We start from the raw sequence: 16,608 nt of genomic DNA on the forward strand, positions 1-16,608 counted from the left end.
ATGGTTTAGTACATTTTTCATTCATTCATTCATTTAGATTTATTAATGTAACAAGGTTACATAACCTGATGTCGTAAGTGCATAATCAGGTATTATAATACAATATATTTGTTAGTTGGTTTTACAGACATAAAATAACAGTACAGTATCATTGTAAAATTGCAGGTATATGTTTTGATTTTACATGACAATTCTTAATAATTAAGTACATTTGTTGATTTACAAACATAGATAGTAATAANAATCAGTTAATTTTTAAATATAGATATTTAAAGATTGACTGATTAAATCAAATAAATAGGGGGAAATGCTGAATCCTAATATTGTTGAAATAGATAAGATTGGTAAATGCATTTGGAATCAAAAACATTTATTTTTATAGAAAATACTGGTTAGGAAATAACTATTGAATCAAATTACAGATTTGTGTGTTATATATTACAGAAGTTTTTGTTGTATTCAATTTACATGTTTGACATAATAAAATGCTAAAACATTTGATTAAAGAAATTATATGTATTTTGGAAATATTAAATCAGTATAAAATTCATAGAAAACTATTTTCATAGGATCTGCTTTGTATGTCGGGATATTACAACTTTGTTTTCTTTTATCAACTAGTGATTTGCTTTTGATGGGTCTTCTTTATAGTAAAAGAAGCAGAATAATGGATTTTGATACTCTCCAACACTGTTTGAAAATGATTGTTTTGTAATGATATTTCCTAAAACAAAATCCAAGATTTATAATAAAAATGCCTATTGATAATGACATATTGATGACTAGAAACAGTTGTGCATTCTGATAGATTTTCAATATATAACATAGTTTTGATAATAGTCAATAGCATTTAACATGGTAACTAAAAATAAAACTAGATCAAAATTAAAATTGAAAAACATTTTTGAATATAAATCAGTGCTACTCTATTTATAAGCACAACTTATTTGAAAATGTTAATGTGATAAAAAACAAAATAATTAATTTTTAATCTGCAGCAGAGGGAAGTTGGGGACGTGGCACTCTTCAACAGCAGCAACCACCTCCACCAAGTTCAGTTTCTCCACAGCACCCTCCATCACCACCACCTCAGTCAATATCTCAAGGACAGCCAGGGATATCAGGCGGAGGCCAGCCACTGAACAATGGCAGTGGCGTAAACGGTCAGCAGAATGCCACAGAAAATCATTCGAGAGAACAAAAGCCATATCCAACAACCACAAGAGGAGGGTCATTACCTACAAACAGTTTAGGAACATCAAATGCAAGTTCAAGTGGTACTGGTTCTGTTGCTCAAGGATTGGGTCCAACTGCTGGTCCTGGACATGGCATGCCTGGCCAGCTAGGTCCTGGTTCCGGTCTCCACCCTCAACTGCCCCAGTTTAGGGGAATGATACCTCCTTATGTAAGTTTAATTTGTTGAAATAAATAAACTTATTTTTTAATTATTAGTTATTAATGAAGCAAAATTACTTCAGATGTATGGCAGAAATTTTCCTGGGAATTATCCTAATTATTCTGGAATTCCATCAAACAGACCATCTTACTATCCAGAAAACAGGTTAGTAAAAAAATATTTTTGTTGGTAATTTTTAAATAAAAATTTATTATATAAGAATAAGCATTTAAATTTTAATAATTAATCCAGTTCATTTTTATGGCATATTAGCTAATGTTAGTGTTGAATGTAATATGGTATGCAACTTCTATTGGTAATATGGTATGCAACTTCTAACTATTGAAAATGTATTTAATGATGAAATACATATCAGAATTTATTTAAATAACATAAATGTATAAAAAACACACCTTTAACAGCAGCAAATAAAAATACAGCAAATAAAATTTACTAAAATAAAAACATTTTCGATAATTTTAACTGATCTTCCCCAGTTACCATAAAATAGAACGTGAAAATATTTTTTTATCCTATTTATCCAGTATGTACAATAAGTATAACATAAATGTAACATTCCATATAGAAATTGACTTTCATGCATGTAATACTTAGTTAGTTTTATTGGTTAACAAGAAAATTAAATAATTGAATTATATTTTAAACTTTTTTATTTATTTCTGTTGTATTCTATTAAGAATTTTAATTAAAACCATTAAATATTTAAATTCTGCTGTGAAAAATTTAAACAAATTCTCTTGCAATTAACATTTATTATTACATCACAATAATAAAAAATATTTTAATTGCTAAAATTTATTATAGAAATGCTTTGTTTCATAGGATAAGAAATTCTATGCGTCCTCTGGCTGAAGAAGAAGCTTATCAAAGACCTGCAGCTATAATTACAGACAAAGATTTAAAGGGGTTTGATGAGATTCTGCAGAATGATTCACAAGATGGATGGGCCTCTGCACATGGAGAAATTGATTATAAGTAAGTTTGAATTTTTATTAATTTTTTAAAAATAAAATATTGATTTATACAGTAAATAGATTGAGATAATAAAAGCAGTAAAATTTACTGAAAGTTTTAATAAAAAGTTAGGAAGTAAACACAGTTTGTTTATATTATTTATATATATATATATATATGTGTGTGTGTGCCTGTTACAATTTGATGCTAAGCAGTATTGTGATTTTTTTTAATTTTAATTAAATATTATACAGGGATTGTGCTGAAAGTGCAAAATGAGTGTACTTGACTATATTTTTATTGGAGTGGCTATGTTTATTATTATATAACAGGCTATGGTTGTTGATGTTTGTGTGTAATATGACTGAACACAAGTTTGGAAAAATGTGTGATCATGAGCGACACTAAGATGCTAGTGGAACAAGTACTAAACACAGACTGATGGAGCTTGCACACAATCTGGGACTTTCCCTCTCCTTGACACTTGTTATGCGAAACATCACTCGTTAAGCGAGTCATTTTTTTACAAGTTGTTTTGCTTGTTAAGTGAGGTTTCACTGTACTGTACTTGTAACTGTTGCATTTTGGCCATGAGATAACATATCTTCCAACAGATTTCATTGCACTTGCCTAAAGGTCTTGTGTGGATTTACAGACAAGGTGTATTCTTGACCACTCTTGAAAAAAGCCAGTTCTTGTGCCTGTCCTAGAGATACTAAAAGATGTTAAACACTTGTACCCCAACTGCAGCAACAAAGCAAGATGGGTACATTTTTCTCTTACAGAAATAGTTTTTCTTTTACATTGAGGAATAGATTGATTATAAGATTATTTATTTCAAGACAAACAAAATAGTCATTTTAAAAATTATTATGTTGTGTTTCATTTTAAAGTTGAGACTGTAATTGTTTCAGTAAACAAATTTTTATAAACATACATGAATTTAACACAAAGTTCATTTTCTATTTAGTGCTAAACTTGTCTTCAGTGATGAAGAGGATGCACCTACTCCCCAAAAAAAGGATTCTAGGTATGAATTTTTAAATTGAAGTATTTATAAAGTAGGTTAAGAGTTTTTTTATTAAATAGTTTAAAATTTAAAGTAAATGAATTGAATTATAATAATATCTTCTTTTAATTATTTATTTAAAATAAGTATTATTTAGTTTTCATCATTAAGTTAATTTTCTTATCTTTATAAAATGATGATTATTTTATAACTGAACACCTGTTGACATAACAGTTCATCACCCACAAAACTGATTTACAATTAAAACAAATAATTAATTAAAATTTTATAATAATAAAAATTGATAGTAAGAAATGTATTTTTTAGAAATGATGAGAAAAATCGGTTGAGGGAATCTAGAAATTATGAGAAAACGGAAAATGAGAGAGATACTGATCATGAAAGAGATGAAAGAAATCGTGACTCTAATTGGAGCAGAGAAGATTCTGTTAATGAAAAATCTAGAGATGTTGATTGGGACTCAGATAGAAGAGATTTATTTGATAGAGAAAGAGTAAGTATCATTATTAACCTATCCAATGTTGAAATTTTTCTCCATTGTGTGTGGCTGCCATGTTGAATTTTTGTCAATGTTAAGCCTAACAAAAATTTTACATTAAAAAAAATAATTGTGATTATTATATCGTTCGAAATTATTTTTTATTATTTTGCACAAACAAAATAGATATATTAATAAATATAAAAATAAAAAATTATATTTTGGAAGTTATTTTTAATATAAAAATTATAACAACTAGCAACATCTAGTTCCAAAAACATACCAATACTGTAACAAGTCAAACATTCGAGGACAGAGGTCAAGACCCCGAAAAATGTCAGGAACAACACAGGACAGGTTAAACAGACCTAGTTTAATTTTATCATTAGTTACGATACAGTAACCTGCACTTGGAAACCAAGCCGACAAGTTGGGCTACAGTCCTCAAACCTATCTCTTTTTCTCTCAAACACTAAGAAGATTACTGAAGAATACAAAAAATTTTTGTCTTCATAAAATCATTGTTTCACAATTACCAGTGACAAATCAAAAAACATTCTTCACTTACAGAGATGACCTTTTATTTGAGGTGAATTAACTGTTGCTTAATGAACAAAGGAATAATTTATCCTAAATACTATATTATGCATTAAAAAATAAAAATGAGAAAAGAGGAGAGATGTTGCAGGTCAAAACCATAGTTCAATATGTTACGATTTTCTGACGATTGTCTAGTTTGTGACGAAACATAAAGTCAGTTTAATTCATGTAATTGTTTAATAATTTAGCAGTGTGTTTAAACATGATTATAAAAAAGTTAAGAGAAAATTTGATTATTATTTAAACTTGTAAGTCAAAGACTAGGGCTATTTTTAATAAAGGCAAAGATTACATAAAGTATTAAATTGCACACAAAATCCAAACATATCTAAATTTCAACATTAGTCTAATCAGTGATTTAACATTACTAAGAAGCAACAAATGTTTTTGTTGTTCATCCATAAATCTATGCATATTGCATACTATTTTGCAAATCTGGATTTTTACAGGCTTCCTATTTTATGGAAGTGCTCATTATTTCAGAAAAAAAATCCAAACTCTCCGGAAAACATTCTCCATCAAAGTATAAAAATCAGAAATAAAAATGTGTGCAACTGATTTAAATCCATAGATCATCCCTCTAGCCTGCCCCTATTTTCCTAATTATCCTCCAGGATACACTTTTGTTACAGGATACAAAGGGTTCAACTTAAGTACTCACATGTATAACAAAATTACTACACACCTATCCTATCCTGTCTCCCTTAGAAAAGACACAGCTGATATTGACCAAGCGCAATCTTTTCAAACCATACATTTTTTGATGAATTTGGTAATTAAGAAACAGAATGCAATAAACTATAGTACTACCACTCATACCTTTAAAAATGCAGTAAGATTTTAATTTTCCTACTGTTTTTGGTTGTTTTAAACAACCTTCCTCAGGATAAAAAAACTGATTACAATTTAAAAATAGGAACAAAAGCTGTCCTCTGGAACAAGTTGCATTTCAAATATTAATGCTTTAGAACATCAAAAATTTAACTTGCCTTAAATGCCTTTACCATTAAAAATTTGCATTTTTAAAGGTAAAGGCATCAAAAATCATACTTCATTTTTAAAGGTATGAATGGTAATACTGTAGTTTATGATGAATGCAGTTTTCCTGAATAGTGCAGAAAGCAATAATTTTGTTTCAATTAGATGTGGAATCGACAAAAGATTTTTTAAGATTCTCAATAGCCAGAGAACCTCTTCATAAGCTTTTTAATGCCAAAATTCTTTAAGTATTAAGCTGCTATTGCTATTTCATTGATAAAAGAGTTTTGGAGTGCTGTTTTATTTTCTTCAGTGCTGGCAGAATTGTGTCTGCACTTTTACTTCTTTTTTTAATTGGTGTTTATTCTTTTTTTCCTTTGATTAATAATACTGTGTACTGCTTCCTGGTTTACTTTAAAATATAAGGAACACTGAACACCTCTGTCGTTGAATTTTTGTTCTACTTCGAACAGTGTGGTAACTTTGAGATGTTGTCCATCTCCAAGTGAGCCAACTCCTAAGATGCAAAGACTGGAATCCTTTTTATATCTATTGACAAAGGAAAGAGGATTATTAGTTGCTAGGAATCTACTTTATGTACCATTTAACAGGGATATTTGTAAGATTTGAAGACTAACACAAGTGGTATAGTTTCTCATTTATCAACCCTCAAACAGTACTGTTCTCAATTGTATGCAAGGTTCTTGTCTATTGAAGAAGAGAACTGAACTTTAATTAAGAACCAAAATATCTGAGTTGAAAAAATTGCCCAACGATTGTAATTTACAGTTTTGAATATTTGTCACTTCTGACAGGGCATTTAAACAATTTTTCTAATCATAATAACCTTATAATTCACTANATAACTGCTGTTAAAATTAAGTTTTTGAATTTTTACTTTCCTGGCTCTATTTTATATATAACAGAAGGAAGGTATTATGTTGAAAAAATGACCCCTTCAACATTTTTTCATTTTTGGACTTGGGACCTTGAAACATTGAGATTTGCAACAAAAAAAAGGGGGTTTCTGTGTGTGTGATGCACAATTTTGTTCACTTTCTTTGAAGCTTAATTAATTAAATTAATAACTCCTGTGCTTTTTGTTGAAAATTTTTGAAATTTTGCAGGGAGTTTGTATATTAGGGAGATTGATGCTATTAAATTTTGATGGTTAAAAGTCAATGGGGTGGGGAGATAAAGGTGGTAGTGTATCATGTCTTGAGTAGGGTTGGACTTCTCTCTGTAAAGGTCTCTAAGAAAGTTCATAAGTGTATTCAATAAAAACACGTGCAAAATATTTTTTTTTATTTAAAGTTTTAAATGAGAAACATGACACTAAAATTTGATTAGATGATATAAAATTAAAATCCCAAGAAAATTTTTGTCATATGAAATATTCAATGATTAGAAATTGCAAGAAAGTCTAGTATATTAAAGTGATTTAATTTCCAAATAAATAAATAGCTTTGTTTTTGGTAAGCTGGTACTTTGAAAGGAAAGTTTAAACTTAGTCATTATTTAAATATAATGCAAAAAAATTTAATTTGGGTTATTTATAAAACATTTTTATACATTACACGCCTATAAAAACTAAGACTTTGTGCGAATTTGGTAGGCTTTTCTTTTTTTTAATGTAAGAATGTGCTAGTATAGATTCTTGCTCAGATTCTGTAGATTTAAATTTGTTGTCTTAACAATATTAATCAAAATTTAAAATGACATAGGTTAATGAAGGGTGAAAAAAAATTGTAGTTGGTGAACTTTACAAATAACATGAGGAAAAAGAGAAGCTTCATAGATAAGCATTTTGGCAAAAGGCAAGTCAGTCAATTTACAGCATCATAGAATAGCTGGAAAGCAGGTTAAAACTATTGAGATTCAGGAAGTGGGCAAAAGAGAATTAAAATGACAGATAGGAAAAGGGAGTCATTGGAAAGAGAGGCGTCAGAAAAGTTAGACATTCCACTGAAAAAAATGTGGAAGAAAGTTCAAATATTTTATCAGTACATTAAAAAACATTACTGTTGAGCAAAATATTGTCCTTCAGAAGTGAAAGTCATCAAAAAGTAAAAAAAAAATCTGAAGTTGCAAAGGACTCTACTGAGAAAAATGTGCAATGAAAATTTTAAAGCTTCAAATGGTCTGGCTATTGTTATATTTTCCTTCTTATGTGACTCTCTACTGGCAACAACATGTATTAGCAATCAATCCAAAAGGAAGATTTTGAGCATTCATAGCATGCTCTTGTCTCTGCACCAACAAAGAAGTGTACATAAAGGAATATGTTAAGAGGCTGATCCCATTTTTGAAAAAGCACCACCCAAATAGTCTTTATATCTTCTCTCAGGACCTTGTACCTGTACTTTACACAACAGATGCAATTTTTGTTGTCAGCAAAGAGAACATCATTATACTGGAAGATTCAATTGCATTAAGCATCCAATTGAATGATTCTGGTACTAGCTGAAAGTATACAAAAATGAATGGTCTGCTGAAAATGAAGCAAAACTAAAACAATGCATAAACTCCAAACTCTGCCAATTTAATTCAGAGCACTTTTAAACTCTGATTGGTTGGCCTTAAGACTAAAATCAGAAAAGCACTAACTACAGACCAGGTTTTATAATTTACAGACAGAAGAAACCATTTTTGTCAATTCTGTGTTCTTGAATGTTGTAAAAATGAAGTTTGATTTTTGTTTAGATTTTTATTAACATATCCTTTGTTTTGCAAATTTCTGTAAATCATAATTATATGACTTAGGTAAATTTTTGTCAAAGTTAATATGTTTTTATAGTGCATGTTTTAACAATCTTACTTTTGTATTGATAAAATTTATAGTTCAATGATATACTAATTTTTTTTTTATAGGACGATAGATGGAAAAATTGGATTCAGCAGTCTCAAGGAAGATCTGCTCCTTCTCTTAATGTTGATATGCAAAGGCAATGGCAAAATCAATCCCAACAGAGAGTTCCATTTGATTATAGAGGACCACCTCCAAGACCTCAGGCAGGTCCTTATCCTGCTCCTCATAATCGTATTGGACCAGTTCCACCAGCTTCTTCTCAGCAGGTTTGTTGTTAGATATTTATTTGCAGGATATAGTTTTATTAACTTAGACATTTACATAAGGTTCGTAATTATGTAATAAATTTATAAATAGCAATTACTATATTGTAACTTGTTAGCTATATTCTTGATAAATCATAACAATCGGCTGTTAGAAAAAAGTTTTCCATGTGCCATATTATTTCAATATTCAGATTAGTTATTCTTTTTAGTACTGTAATAATATTTTAATAATTATATAATAATTATTTTTTCATTATTCAAAATTTAAAATTTTGTAATAAATCACTAATATTTGTGAATGAAATTTAGGGATATTTATAGATATATCTCAACCTTTATTGTTAAATGTTAAAAAAAATTTATAATTAAATCATTCAAAGCCATTTTTATTCAGTACATATGTGTTTGTATGAACAAGATAAATACTATGAAAATACCTCTTTTATTTTTATTATAAAGTAATGAAATACTTTAGTTATATAATGCTTATATATATGGTTTAGTACATTTTTCATTCATTCATTCATTTAGATTTATTAATGTAACAAGGTTACATAACCTGATGTCGTAAGTGCATAATCAGGTATTATAATACAATATATTTGTTAGTTGGTTTTACAGACATAAAATAACAGTACAGTATCATTGTAAAATTGCAGGTATATGTTTTGATTTTACATGACAATTCTTAATAATTAAGTACATTTGTTGATTTACAAACATAGATAGTAATAACATGAGTAATACTATGTACTAACAGAAATTGGTTGACACATAGAAGTTTGCAAGTCTTTTTACAAGAAGAGTATCACAAATGTTTACATGCCGAGTTATATATATATATCAATACAAAGTATAATTAGAACATACTGTTACAAAGTATAACAATAATGTTACAACAGCTGATAAAGTAACAACAGTTTGCTGTAAAACAATTAACAATAAAGCATAAATGCTAATATGTAATATTATATTAACAATTAAAAATTAAATATAAAAATCAAACCCATGGCAAAGAAAGTGTCTAGAACAGCAATGTTCCAGTTGACAGGAAGTTTTTCAATCAGTCTTTGAAGACTCCTGTATGAGATTGATACGTAAGAAAGCAGAGTAACACATATCAGACTGTCACTGTGAACTTTTCATAAGTCCATGGGTATTCTCAGCACTACTAAAGTCCATGGGTGAGAAGAGCTGCAAAAGTCTGAGGGTGTCTCTAAACACCACAAAATAAGTAGTGAGTTCTACCACTCAAAAGTTTATGGTATCCTCAACACCACAAAAGTCCAAGGGTGTCCTTAAACACCACAAAAGTTCATAAGTGAGTTGTACCACTCGAAAGTCCATTGGATGTCCCTCAGCACCTATGGTTTAGTACAGTACATAATCATAATAATTTTTGTTTGAAACCTGATTAAATATACATATTTTTTCTGTTTTTCTTATAGCATCTTGGTTATCCACCGCCGCCGCCTCCACCACCACCGCCACCACCGAGGCAAAGTCGTTCAGGGCGTCCACCTTCCCTTACTGATGAAGATGAAATATGGCGTCAGCGCAGACGGCAACATTCAGATGAAATGACTTTAGCAGTTGAAAGAGCAAGACAGCGGCGTGAGGAAGAGGAAAAGCGATATGAACAAAGCAAACAAACAGCTCAAGAGAAGTTGAAAAGTCTTTCTGAAGGAAATGAAAAGGTATGTTAATTAATAAATATTCACAATTTTAAGAATTTTAGAAGAATATAAATTTTTACTATTTATACATTTTATTACTTTAGATTAATTTCATAAATTTGATTACATTTTCTGTATACAGGATGCATAGTTAAGTCTTTATAAACCTGTGTAACTGATGAATGCAGATAACTACAGTTAAGAACATGATATAAAGTAACTATGCACTACAAGATGAAATGACTTGCATTTTCCTTAGTGGTAGAATTTGGAAGTTGGCACTCTTATCTCAAATATAATGCATGATACAGGGAAAAGAGTCAGTTACAAAGTTGTATAGCACAACTGATTTCGAATGAAAGCATACATGAATAGTATGAATAGAAAATGTGAAATGTTTTGTATTCAATTCCAGACAATGCTACATCACTAATTGCATCACAACTCATGGAAAATGAAACCCCATGTTAAGCATAGACATGGTGAATTATTGCAACAAGAAACTCTGTCCCAGATATAAATTCATGTTTCTTATTCTGTTCCTATTTCCCATAATTTGATGCTTTGACATAATTAGTGACGTAACATTGGCAGGAATCAAATACCAACAAATCAGCATTTCATGATATTCATGTATGCAGGGTGTCCTCCTAGTATATCATACTATAATAAAATTAAGATAGTTTATGGAAATCTTAAATTAGAGTGGTGACATATTGGAAGTTGGGATGTATGATTCATTGCTTTCACATTCACTCACTGTTTTGCAATAATGATATATGAGCCATTTCTACTGATTGCTTCTCAGGTTAGCATTTGTGAAAAGAGAATAAATCAGTCACTTTGTATAATATATACATTTAAACGAATTCAAAATTAGTGTGTTGAATATTTTTAAAAGCATTTACTTGTTACTTATTTCAGTACATTTATGCTGCTACTTTAAATGTTTTCTTTTTTGATTGTTTTCATAAAAATTTGGTATATTTATCAGAGAATTCTAATAACTTCTGTACTTACTAAATATTACTGTTTTATATTATGAATATTAAATATAAATTTTCATTGTGTACAATATGATATATTTTATTTTTTACTTTATTTATGAAGTATTCAAAATGGTAACTTTACTGAACCTTTATAAAATAACTAATTTTTTTTTACATATATTATTAAACAATGTCATAATTTCTATAAATATATAGTTGTCTTATATAATAATTAAATATTATACGACAAAAATTCTTTAATATTAAAATATTGACACACTAATTTGTCCTACTTTGAAAAAAAATATAGGTGATTACATAATATACACAAAATATATCATGGTGCTAAAACTTGTCTGGTAGTTAATTACTATTTAGTTTAATGTTCATAAATTTAGTCATTTGTATACAAAGTAATGCAATGTAAACTTTTTTTTATTTAGTTAAAAGATGCTACTGATTCTGAAGAAAATGATAGAGCACAGTATTCTGGTGATAATAGGGAAGAAAAAACTTCAACGCGTGATAACAGAGAAAGAAATGATAGAGACCGTCCTCAGAGTGGTGGTTATCAGGTAATGTTGTAATAATTTTCTTACATTGTTAAAAGAATTTTTATATGACTATATTAATAAATATTTTCTAATATATACTTATTAATTTAGTTTCTTTTGAAATCTTTATTGTATGTCACATAAAAGTAGAAAAAGATCAGTTTGTATAAACAAATTCTGGTTTATTTTAATGCACAACTTTCTTTAAAAGTATGCATTAAAATTTATGTAATCTGTATTATTGACAATGGTAATGAATTTAGAAGTAAACATTGTAGAGATTATTGTTATTTCTTAAATTTGACTGTGCTTGTGCACATGCACACATCCAAAAAAAGTAAATAAAGTTTTATGATGATTGAGAATTATGACTTATCTAAATTTCTTATGAAATTGTTTGTTACTAAAATAGTTTTTATTAATACAATTATTATGAAATTTAGATAAGTATTGATAATGGCTTTGAATATATTTGTTTCTGAATGACATAAATTGAATTTTTCAGTGCTTTAAAATTAAATAAAATATCATAAGTTAATCTTAATGGATTTTTCACTGTCAAATAGATCAAGTTTAGATTTAATTAAGCTCTGTCAATTGTTACTACTTTAATTTGAAATTTTGAGAAGTTTAGAAATTTAAAAAGCAGGGACAATTTCTACAGTGTAGTTTATCAAAAAAACTATTTGCTTGATTGAATCATTGTTTTAAATAACTCCATGAAAGAATTATCAAATAAGCATGGAATTGACATATGCATTTTTCCTTGTTTACTGCATTGATATAACATTTTCATGATTGTAAAAATGTCAAGAGTAGTAAACATTGAGGAATTATCAAGGAGATATTAAAATTATCAAACCTTTGATTGCAAGATAAATTAACTAGTATACTTTTTGAAGGATATAAGAATTAATTCTTTTTTCATAATGTGGAAACAAATTTGATTAATTTTAGTCTGATATTGTTTGAAATCTGTGATATTGCATTCTTTAGTACTGAATTGGAGTTTTCATAACTGTACTTCAAAAACAGTTACTTAGATTCTTTTGAAAAGTTTTATATTAATACTATTATTCTTATTATTCAATTGTTTAGTTACTTCTTTGTAATAGAAGTAACTTTGTTTCAATAGCAATTGGTCAGAAAATAAAAAAAATTTCAGTTGCCTACAAATGTTAAAATTAATTTTATTAAAATAAATTTTCTATAGGGTTTCAGCTTTTCAAGACAATTTCAAAAAAATGTTCCACCACGATTTCAGAAACAAGCTGAGTTGTTAAGGCAACAGCATCAGCAACAGCCATCTTCACCGCCACAGTTTATGAGACAGCAACAATCTTCAGGACCACCACCACCTATTCCACTAGGAGTTGGATATGGTCCACATTGGGGAAATATGCCGCCGCCGCCCCCTCCGCCACCATATATGAATCAACTTACAGGTAAAAAGAAACACATTTTTTAAAATTATAGCTGCTATTTTTTTAAAAGGTATTTAATATGAATGGGAAGATCTTTACACATGCATTCATAATATTAGAGAGATGCTATTTAAGAGGTCACTATATCAAAGTTTCACTGTTTATTCAAAATATTATACACAACATAAGTATATATCTACAAGTACTTATAACTCTAGATCGTAACTACTGGTAGTGACCTGTATAGATCTTTAGGAACAATATTCTATTAGAACACAGAGAGACTATATTTTCTCTATTTGAAAAATTATCTGATAAATGAGTGCCAAATTTTTAATATAAAAACAAAAATGAATAGCTGAAAAGAATTTGTAAATTTAAAATGTAGTAAAATTGAAAATATAGATTTGTAAATATTTGTTTTTAATAGGAATGGCTGTTCCTCCTAAGCCATTATCTAGTGGAAGATCGGATAGTCAAGGTTCTGGCACAGATAGTTATGATAGTGACAGGAGAACACCTGATCAAAGTTTGCAATATGAACGAGACACTCATTATTGGGGAAGAGAAAGAAGACAGACAGGTGGTTTGCCGGGTAAATAATTTATATAAATATTTATTGTGCATTGGAGAAAGTAGAATATAAATAAAAACTTACACTTTACTTTTCCATAGTCTTAACCTTCTTAGAAGCAGTTACCACGCCCCTGTGTTTACGTTTATTGTCTAGAAGGGCCAAGGTCAATATAGGTCAACAAGTTATATTATTTCAAAAATTCACCAAAAATCAAGTTATTGTTATATTCATATGACAAAAATCACGTTACATTTATTAATATCTGTAGTTATAAATACGATATTTTAAAATACATTTCCATAAAAAAATTCAATAGAAAAAAATTATAATATATCAGAACTGACATCTGTCTGTGAAAATTTGCAACATTTTTTGAAATTCACATNTGGTGACGGACGGGGTCTGACATATCTGGACGAACAATCCCCCCAAAAAATTTCTGGGGATTATTCAACTCGTCTGGATTTGATCCCGGGTCCCCCAGAGTGGTAGGCTGCCACCTTGACCGTTCGGCCGTCAACGTACTGATACTGTAATGAGATATCTCAGGTCAAACATTCAAAGTCAGATGTCATGACCCTCGAGAATTGTTGTGAATAACACAGGACAGGTTAAGTTGTGTTTAGTATATATTATAAATCATACTGAATTGCAAAGTAGTTTTTTATTCATTTATTCTTTTAATTTAAGCATATTACAGAATGTAACTTGTTTTATAGTAATTGGTATTGTTTGTATATTTGAAATAGACAAGCTTAATAATGAAAATCTAACTACTGAGAATACAGTTTCATGAATTCATATAAATGGTTCATTATTTTTAAAAACATAAAAAAAATGGTATTTGAGATTAATTAGCATATTAAGTTACTAGTTACAAAACAGCTTGGACTATCTAAAATTTATTATAGAAATGCTTTGTTTCATAGGATAAGAAATTCTATGCGTCCTCTGGCTGAAGAAGAAGCTTATCAAAGACCTGCAGCTATAATTACAGACAAAGATTTAAAGGGGTTTGATGAGATTCTGCAGAATGATTCACAAGATGGATGGGCCTCTGCACATGGAGAAATTGATTATAAGTAAGTTTGAATTTTTATTAATTTTTAAAAAATAAAATATTGATTTATACAGTAAATAGATTGAGATAATAAAAGCAGTAAAATTTACTGAAAGTTTTAATAAAAAGTTAGGAAGTAAACACAGTTTGTTTATATTATTTATATATATATATATATATGTGTGTGTGTGCCTGTTACAATTTGATGCTAAGCAGTATTGTGATTTTTTTTAATTTTAATTAAATATTATACAGGGATTGTGCTGAAAGTGCAAAATGAGTGTACTTGACTATATTTTTATTGGAGTGGCTATGTTTATTATTATATAACAGGCTATGGTTGTTGATGTTTGTGTGTAATATGACTGAACACAAGTTTGGAAAAATGTGTGATCATGAGCGACACTAAGATGCTAGTGGAACAAGTACTAAACACAGACTGATGGAGCTTGCACACAATCTGGGACTTTCCCTCTCCTTGACACTTGTTATGCGAAACATCACTCGTTAAGCGAGTCATTTTTTTACAAGTTGTTTTGCTTGTTAAGTGAGGTTTCACTGTACTGTACTTGTAACTGTTGCATTTTGGCCATGAGATAACATATCTTCCAACAGATTTCATTGCACTTGCCTAAAGGTCTTGTGTGGATTTACAGACAAGGTGTATTCTTGACCACTCTTGAAAAAAGCCAGTTCTTGTGCCTGTCCTAGAGATACTAAAAGATGTTAAACACTTGTACCCCAACTGCAGCAACAAAGCAAGATGGGTACATTTTTCTCTTACAGAAATAGTTTTTCTTTTACATTGAGGAATAGATTGATTATAAGATTATTTATTTCAAGACAAACAAAATAGTCATTTTAAAAATTATTATGTTGTGTTTCATTTTAAAGTTGAGACTGTAATTGTTTCAGTAAACAAATTTTTATAAACATACATGAATTTAACACAAAGTTCATTTTCTATTTAGTGCTAAACTTGTCTTCAGTGATGAAGAGGATGCACCTACTCCCCAAAAAAAGGATTCTAGGTATGAATTTTTAAATTGAAGTATTTATAAAGTAGGTTAAGAGTTTTTTTATTAAATAGTTTAAAATTTAAAGTAAATGAATTGAATTATAATAATATCTTCTTTTAATTATTTATTTAAAATAAGTATTATTTAGTTTTCATCATTAAGTTAATTTTCTTATCTTTATAAAATGATGATTATTTTATAACTGAACACCTGTTGACATAACAGTTCATCACCCACAAAACTGATTTACAATTAAAACAAATAATTAATTAAAATTTTATAATAATAAAAATTGATAGTAAGAAATGTATTTTTTAGAAATGATGAGAAAAATCGGTTGAGGGAATCTAGAAATTATGAGAAAACGGAAAATGAGAGAGATACTGATCATGAAAGAGATGAAAGAAATCGTGACTCTAATTGGAGCAGAGAAGATTCTGTTAATGAAAAATCTAGAGATGTTGATTGGGACTCAGATAGAAGAGATTTATTTGATAGAGAAAGAGTAAGTATCATTATTAACCTATCCAATGTTGAAATTTTTCTCCATTGTGTGTGGCTGCCATGTTGAATTTTTGTCAATGTTAAGCCTAACAAAAATTTTACATTAAAAAAAATAATTGTGATTATTATATCGTTCGAAATTATTTTTTATTATTTTGCACAAACAAAATAGATATATTAATAAATATAAAAATAAAAAATTATATTTTGGAAGTTATTTTTAATATAAAAATTATAACAACTAGCAACATCTAGTTCCAAAAACATACCAAT

At 28.6% G+C, this 16,608-nt stretch overlaps 1 protein-coding gene across 3 annotated transcripts in view; it reads left to right on the top strand.

The window, feature by feature from the left end:
- The window catches only part of LOC111642571 (protein PRRC2C-like), a 70,462-nt gene that overhangs the window by 16,718 nt on the left and 37,136 nt on the right, over nucleotides 1-16,608 (top strand). Inside the window, exons 5-14 of one of the 3 annotated variants that reach the window (XM_023388926.1) lie at nucleotides 999-1,405; nucleotides 1,479-1,561; nucleotides 2,240-2,392; nucleotides 3,342-3,401; nucleotides 3,708-3,894; nucleotides 8,329-8,532; nucleotides 9,981-10,229; nucleotides 11,641-11,772; nucleotides 12,965-13,196; nucleotides 13,606-13,770. In XM_023388926.1, coding sequence (XP_023244694.1) covers nucleotides 999-1,405; nucleotides 1,479-1,561; nucleotides 2,240-2,392; nucleotides 3,342-3,401; nucleotides 3,708-3,894; nucleotides 8,329-8,532; nucleotides 9,981-10,229; nucleotides 11,641-11,772; nucleotides 12,965-13,196; nucleotides 13,606-13,770 — 1,872 coding nt within the window. The remainder of the gene's footprint in view (nucleotides 1-998; nucleotides 1,406-1,478; nucleotides 1,562-2,239; nucleotides 2,393-3,341; nucleotides 3,402-3,707; nucleotides 3,895-8,328; nucleotides 8,533-9,980; nucleotides 10,230-11,640; nucleotides 11,773-12,964; nucleotides 13,197-13,605; nucleotides 13,771-16,608) is intronic. The other 2 variants (XM_023388927.1, XM_023388928.1) reach the window with 2 other exon arrangements.

The sequence above is a fragment of the Centruroides sculpturatus genome, unplaced genomic scaffold (assembly GCF_000671375.1).
Source record: "Centruroides sculpturatus isolate CEXI.00-Female unplaced genomic scaffold, Cexi_2.0 scaffold1693, whole genome shotgun sequence".
NCBI lineage: Eukaryota > Metazoa > Arthropoda > Arachnida > Scorpiones > Buthidae > Centruroides > Centruroides sculpturatus.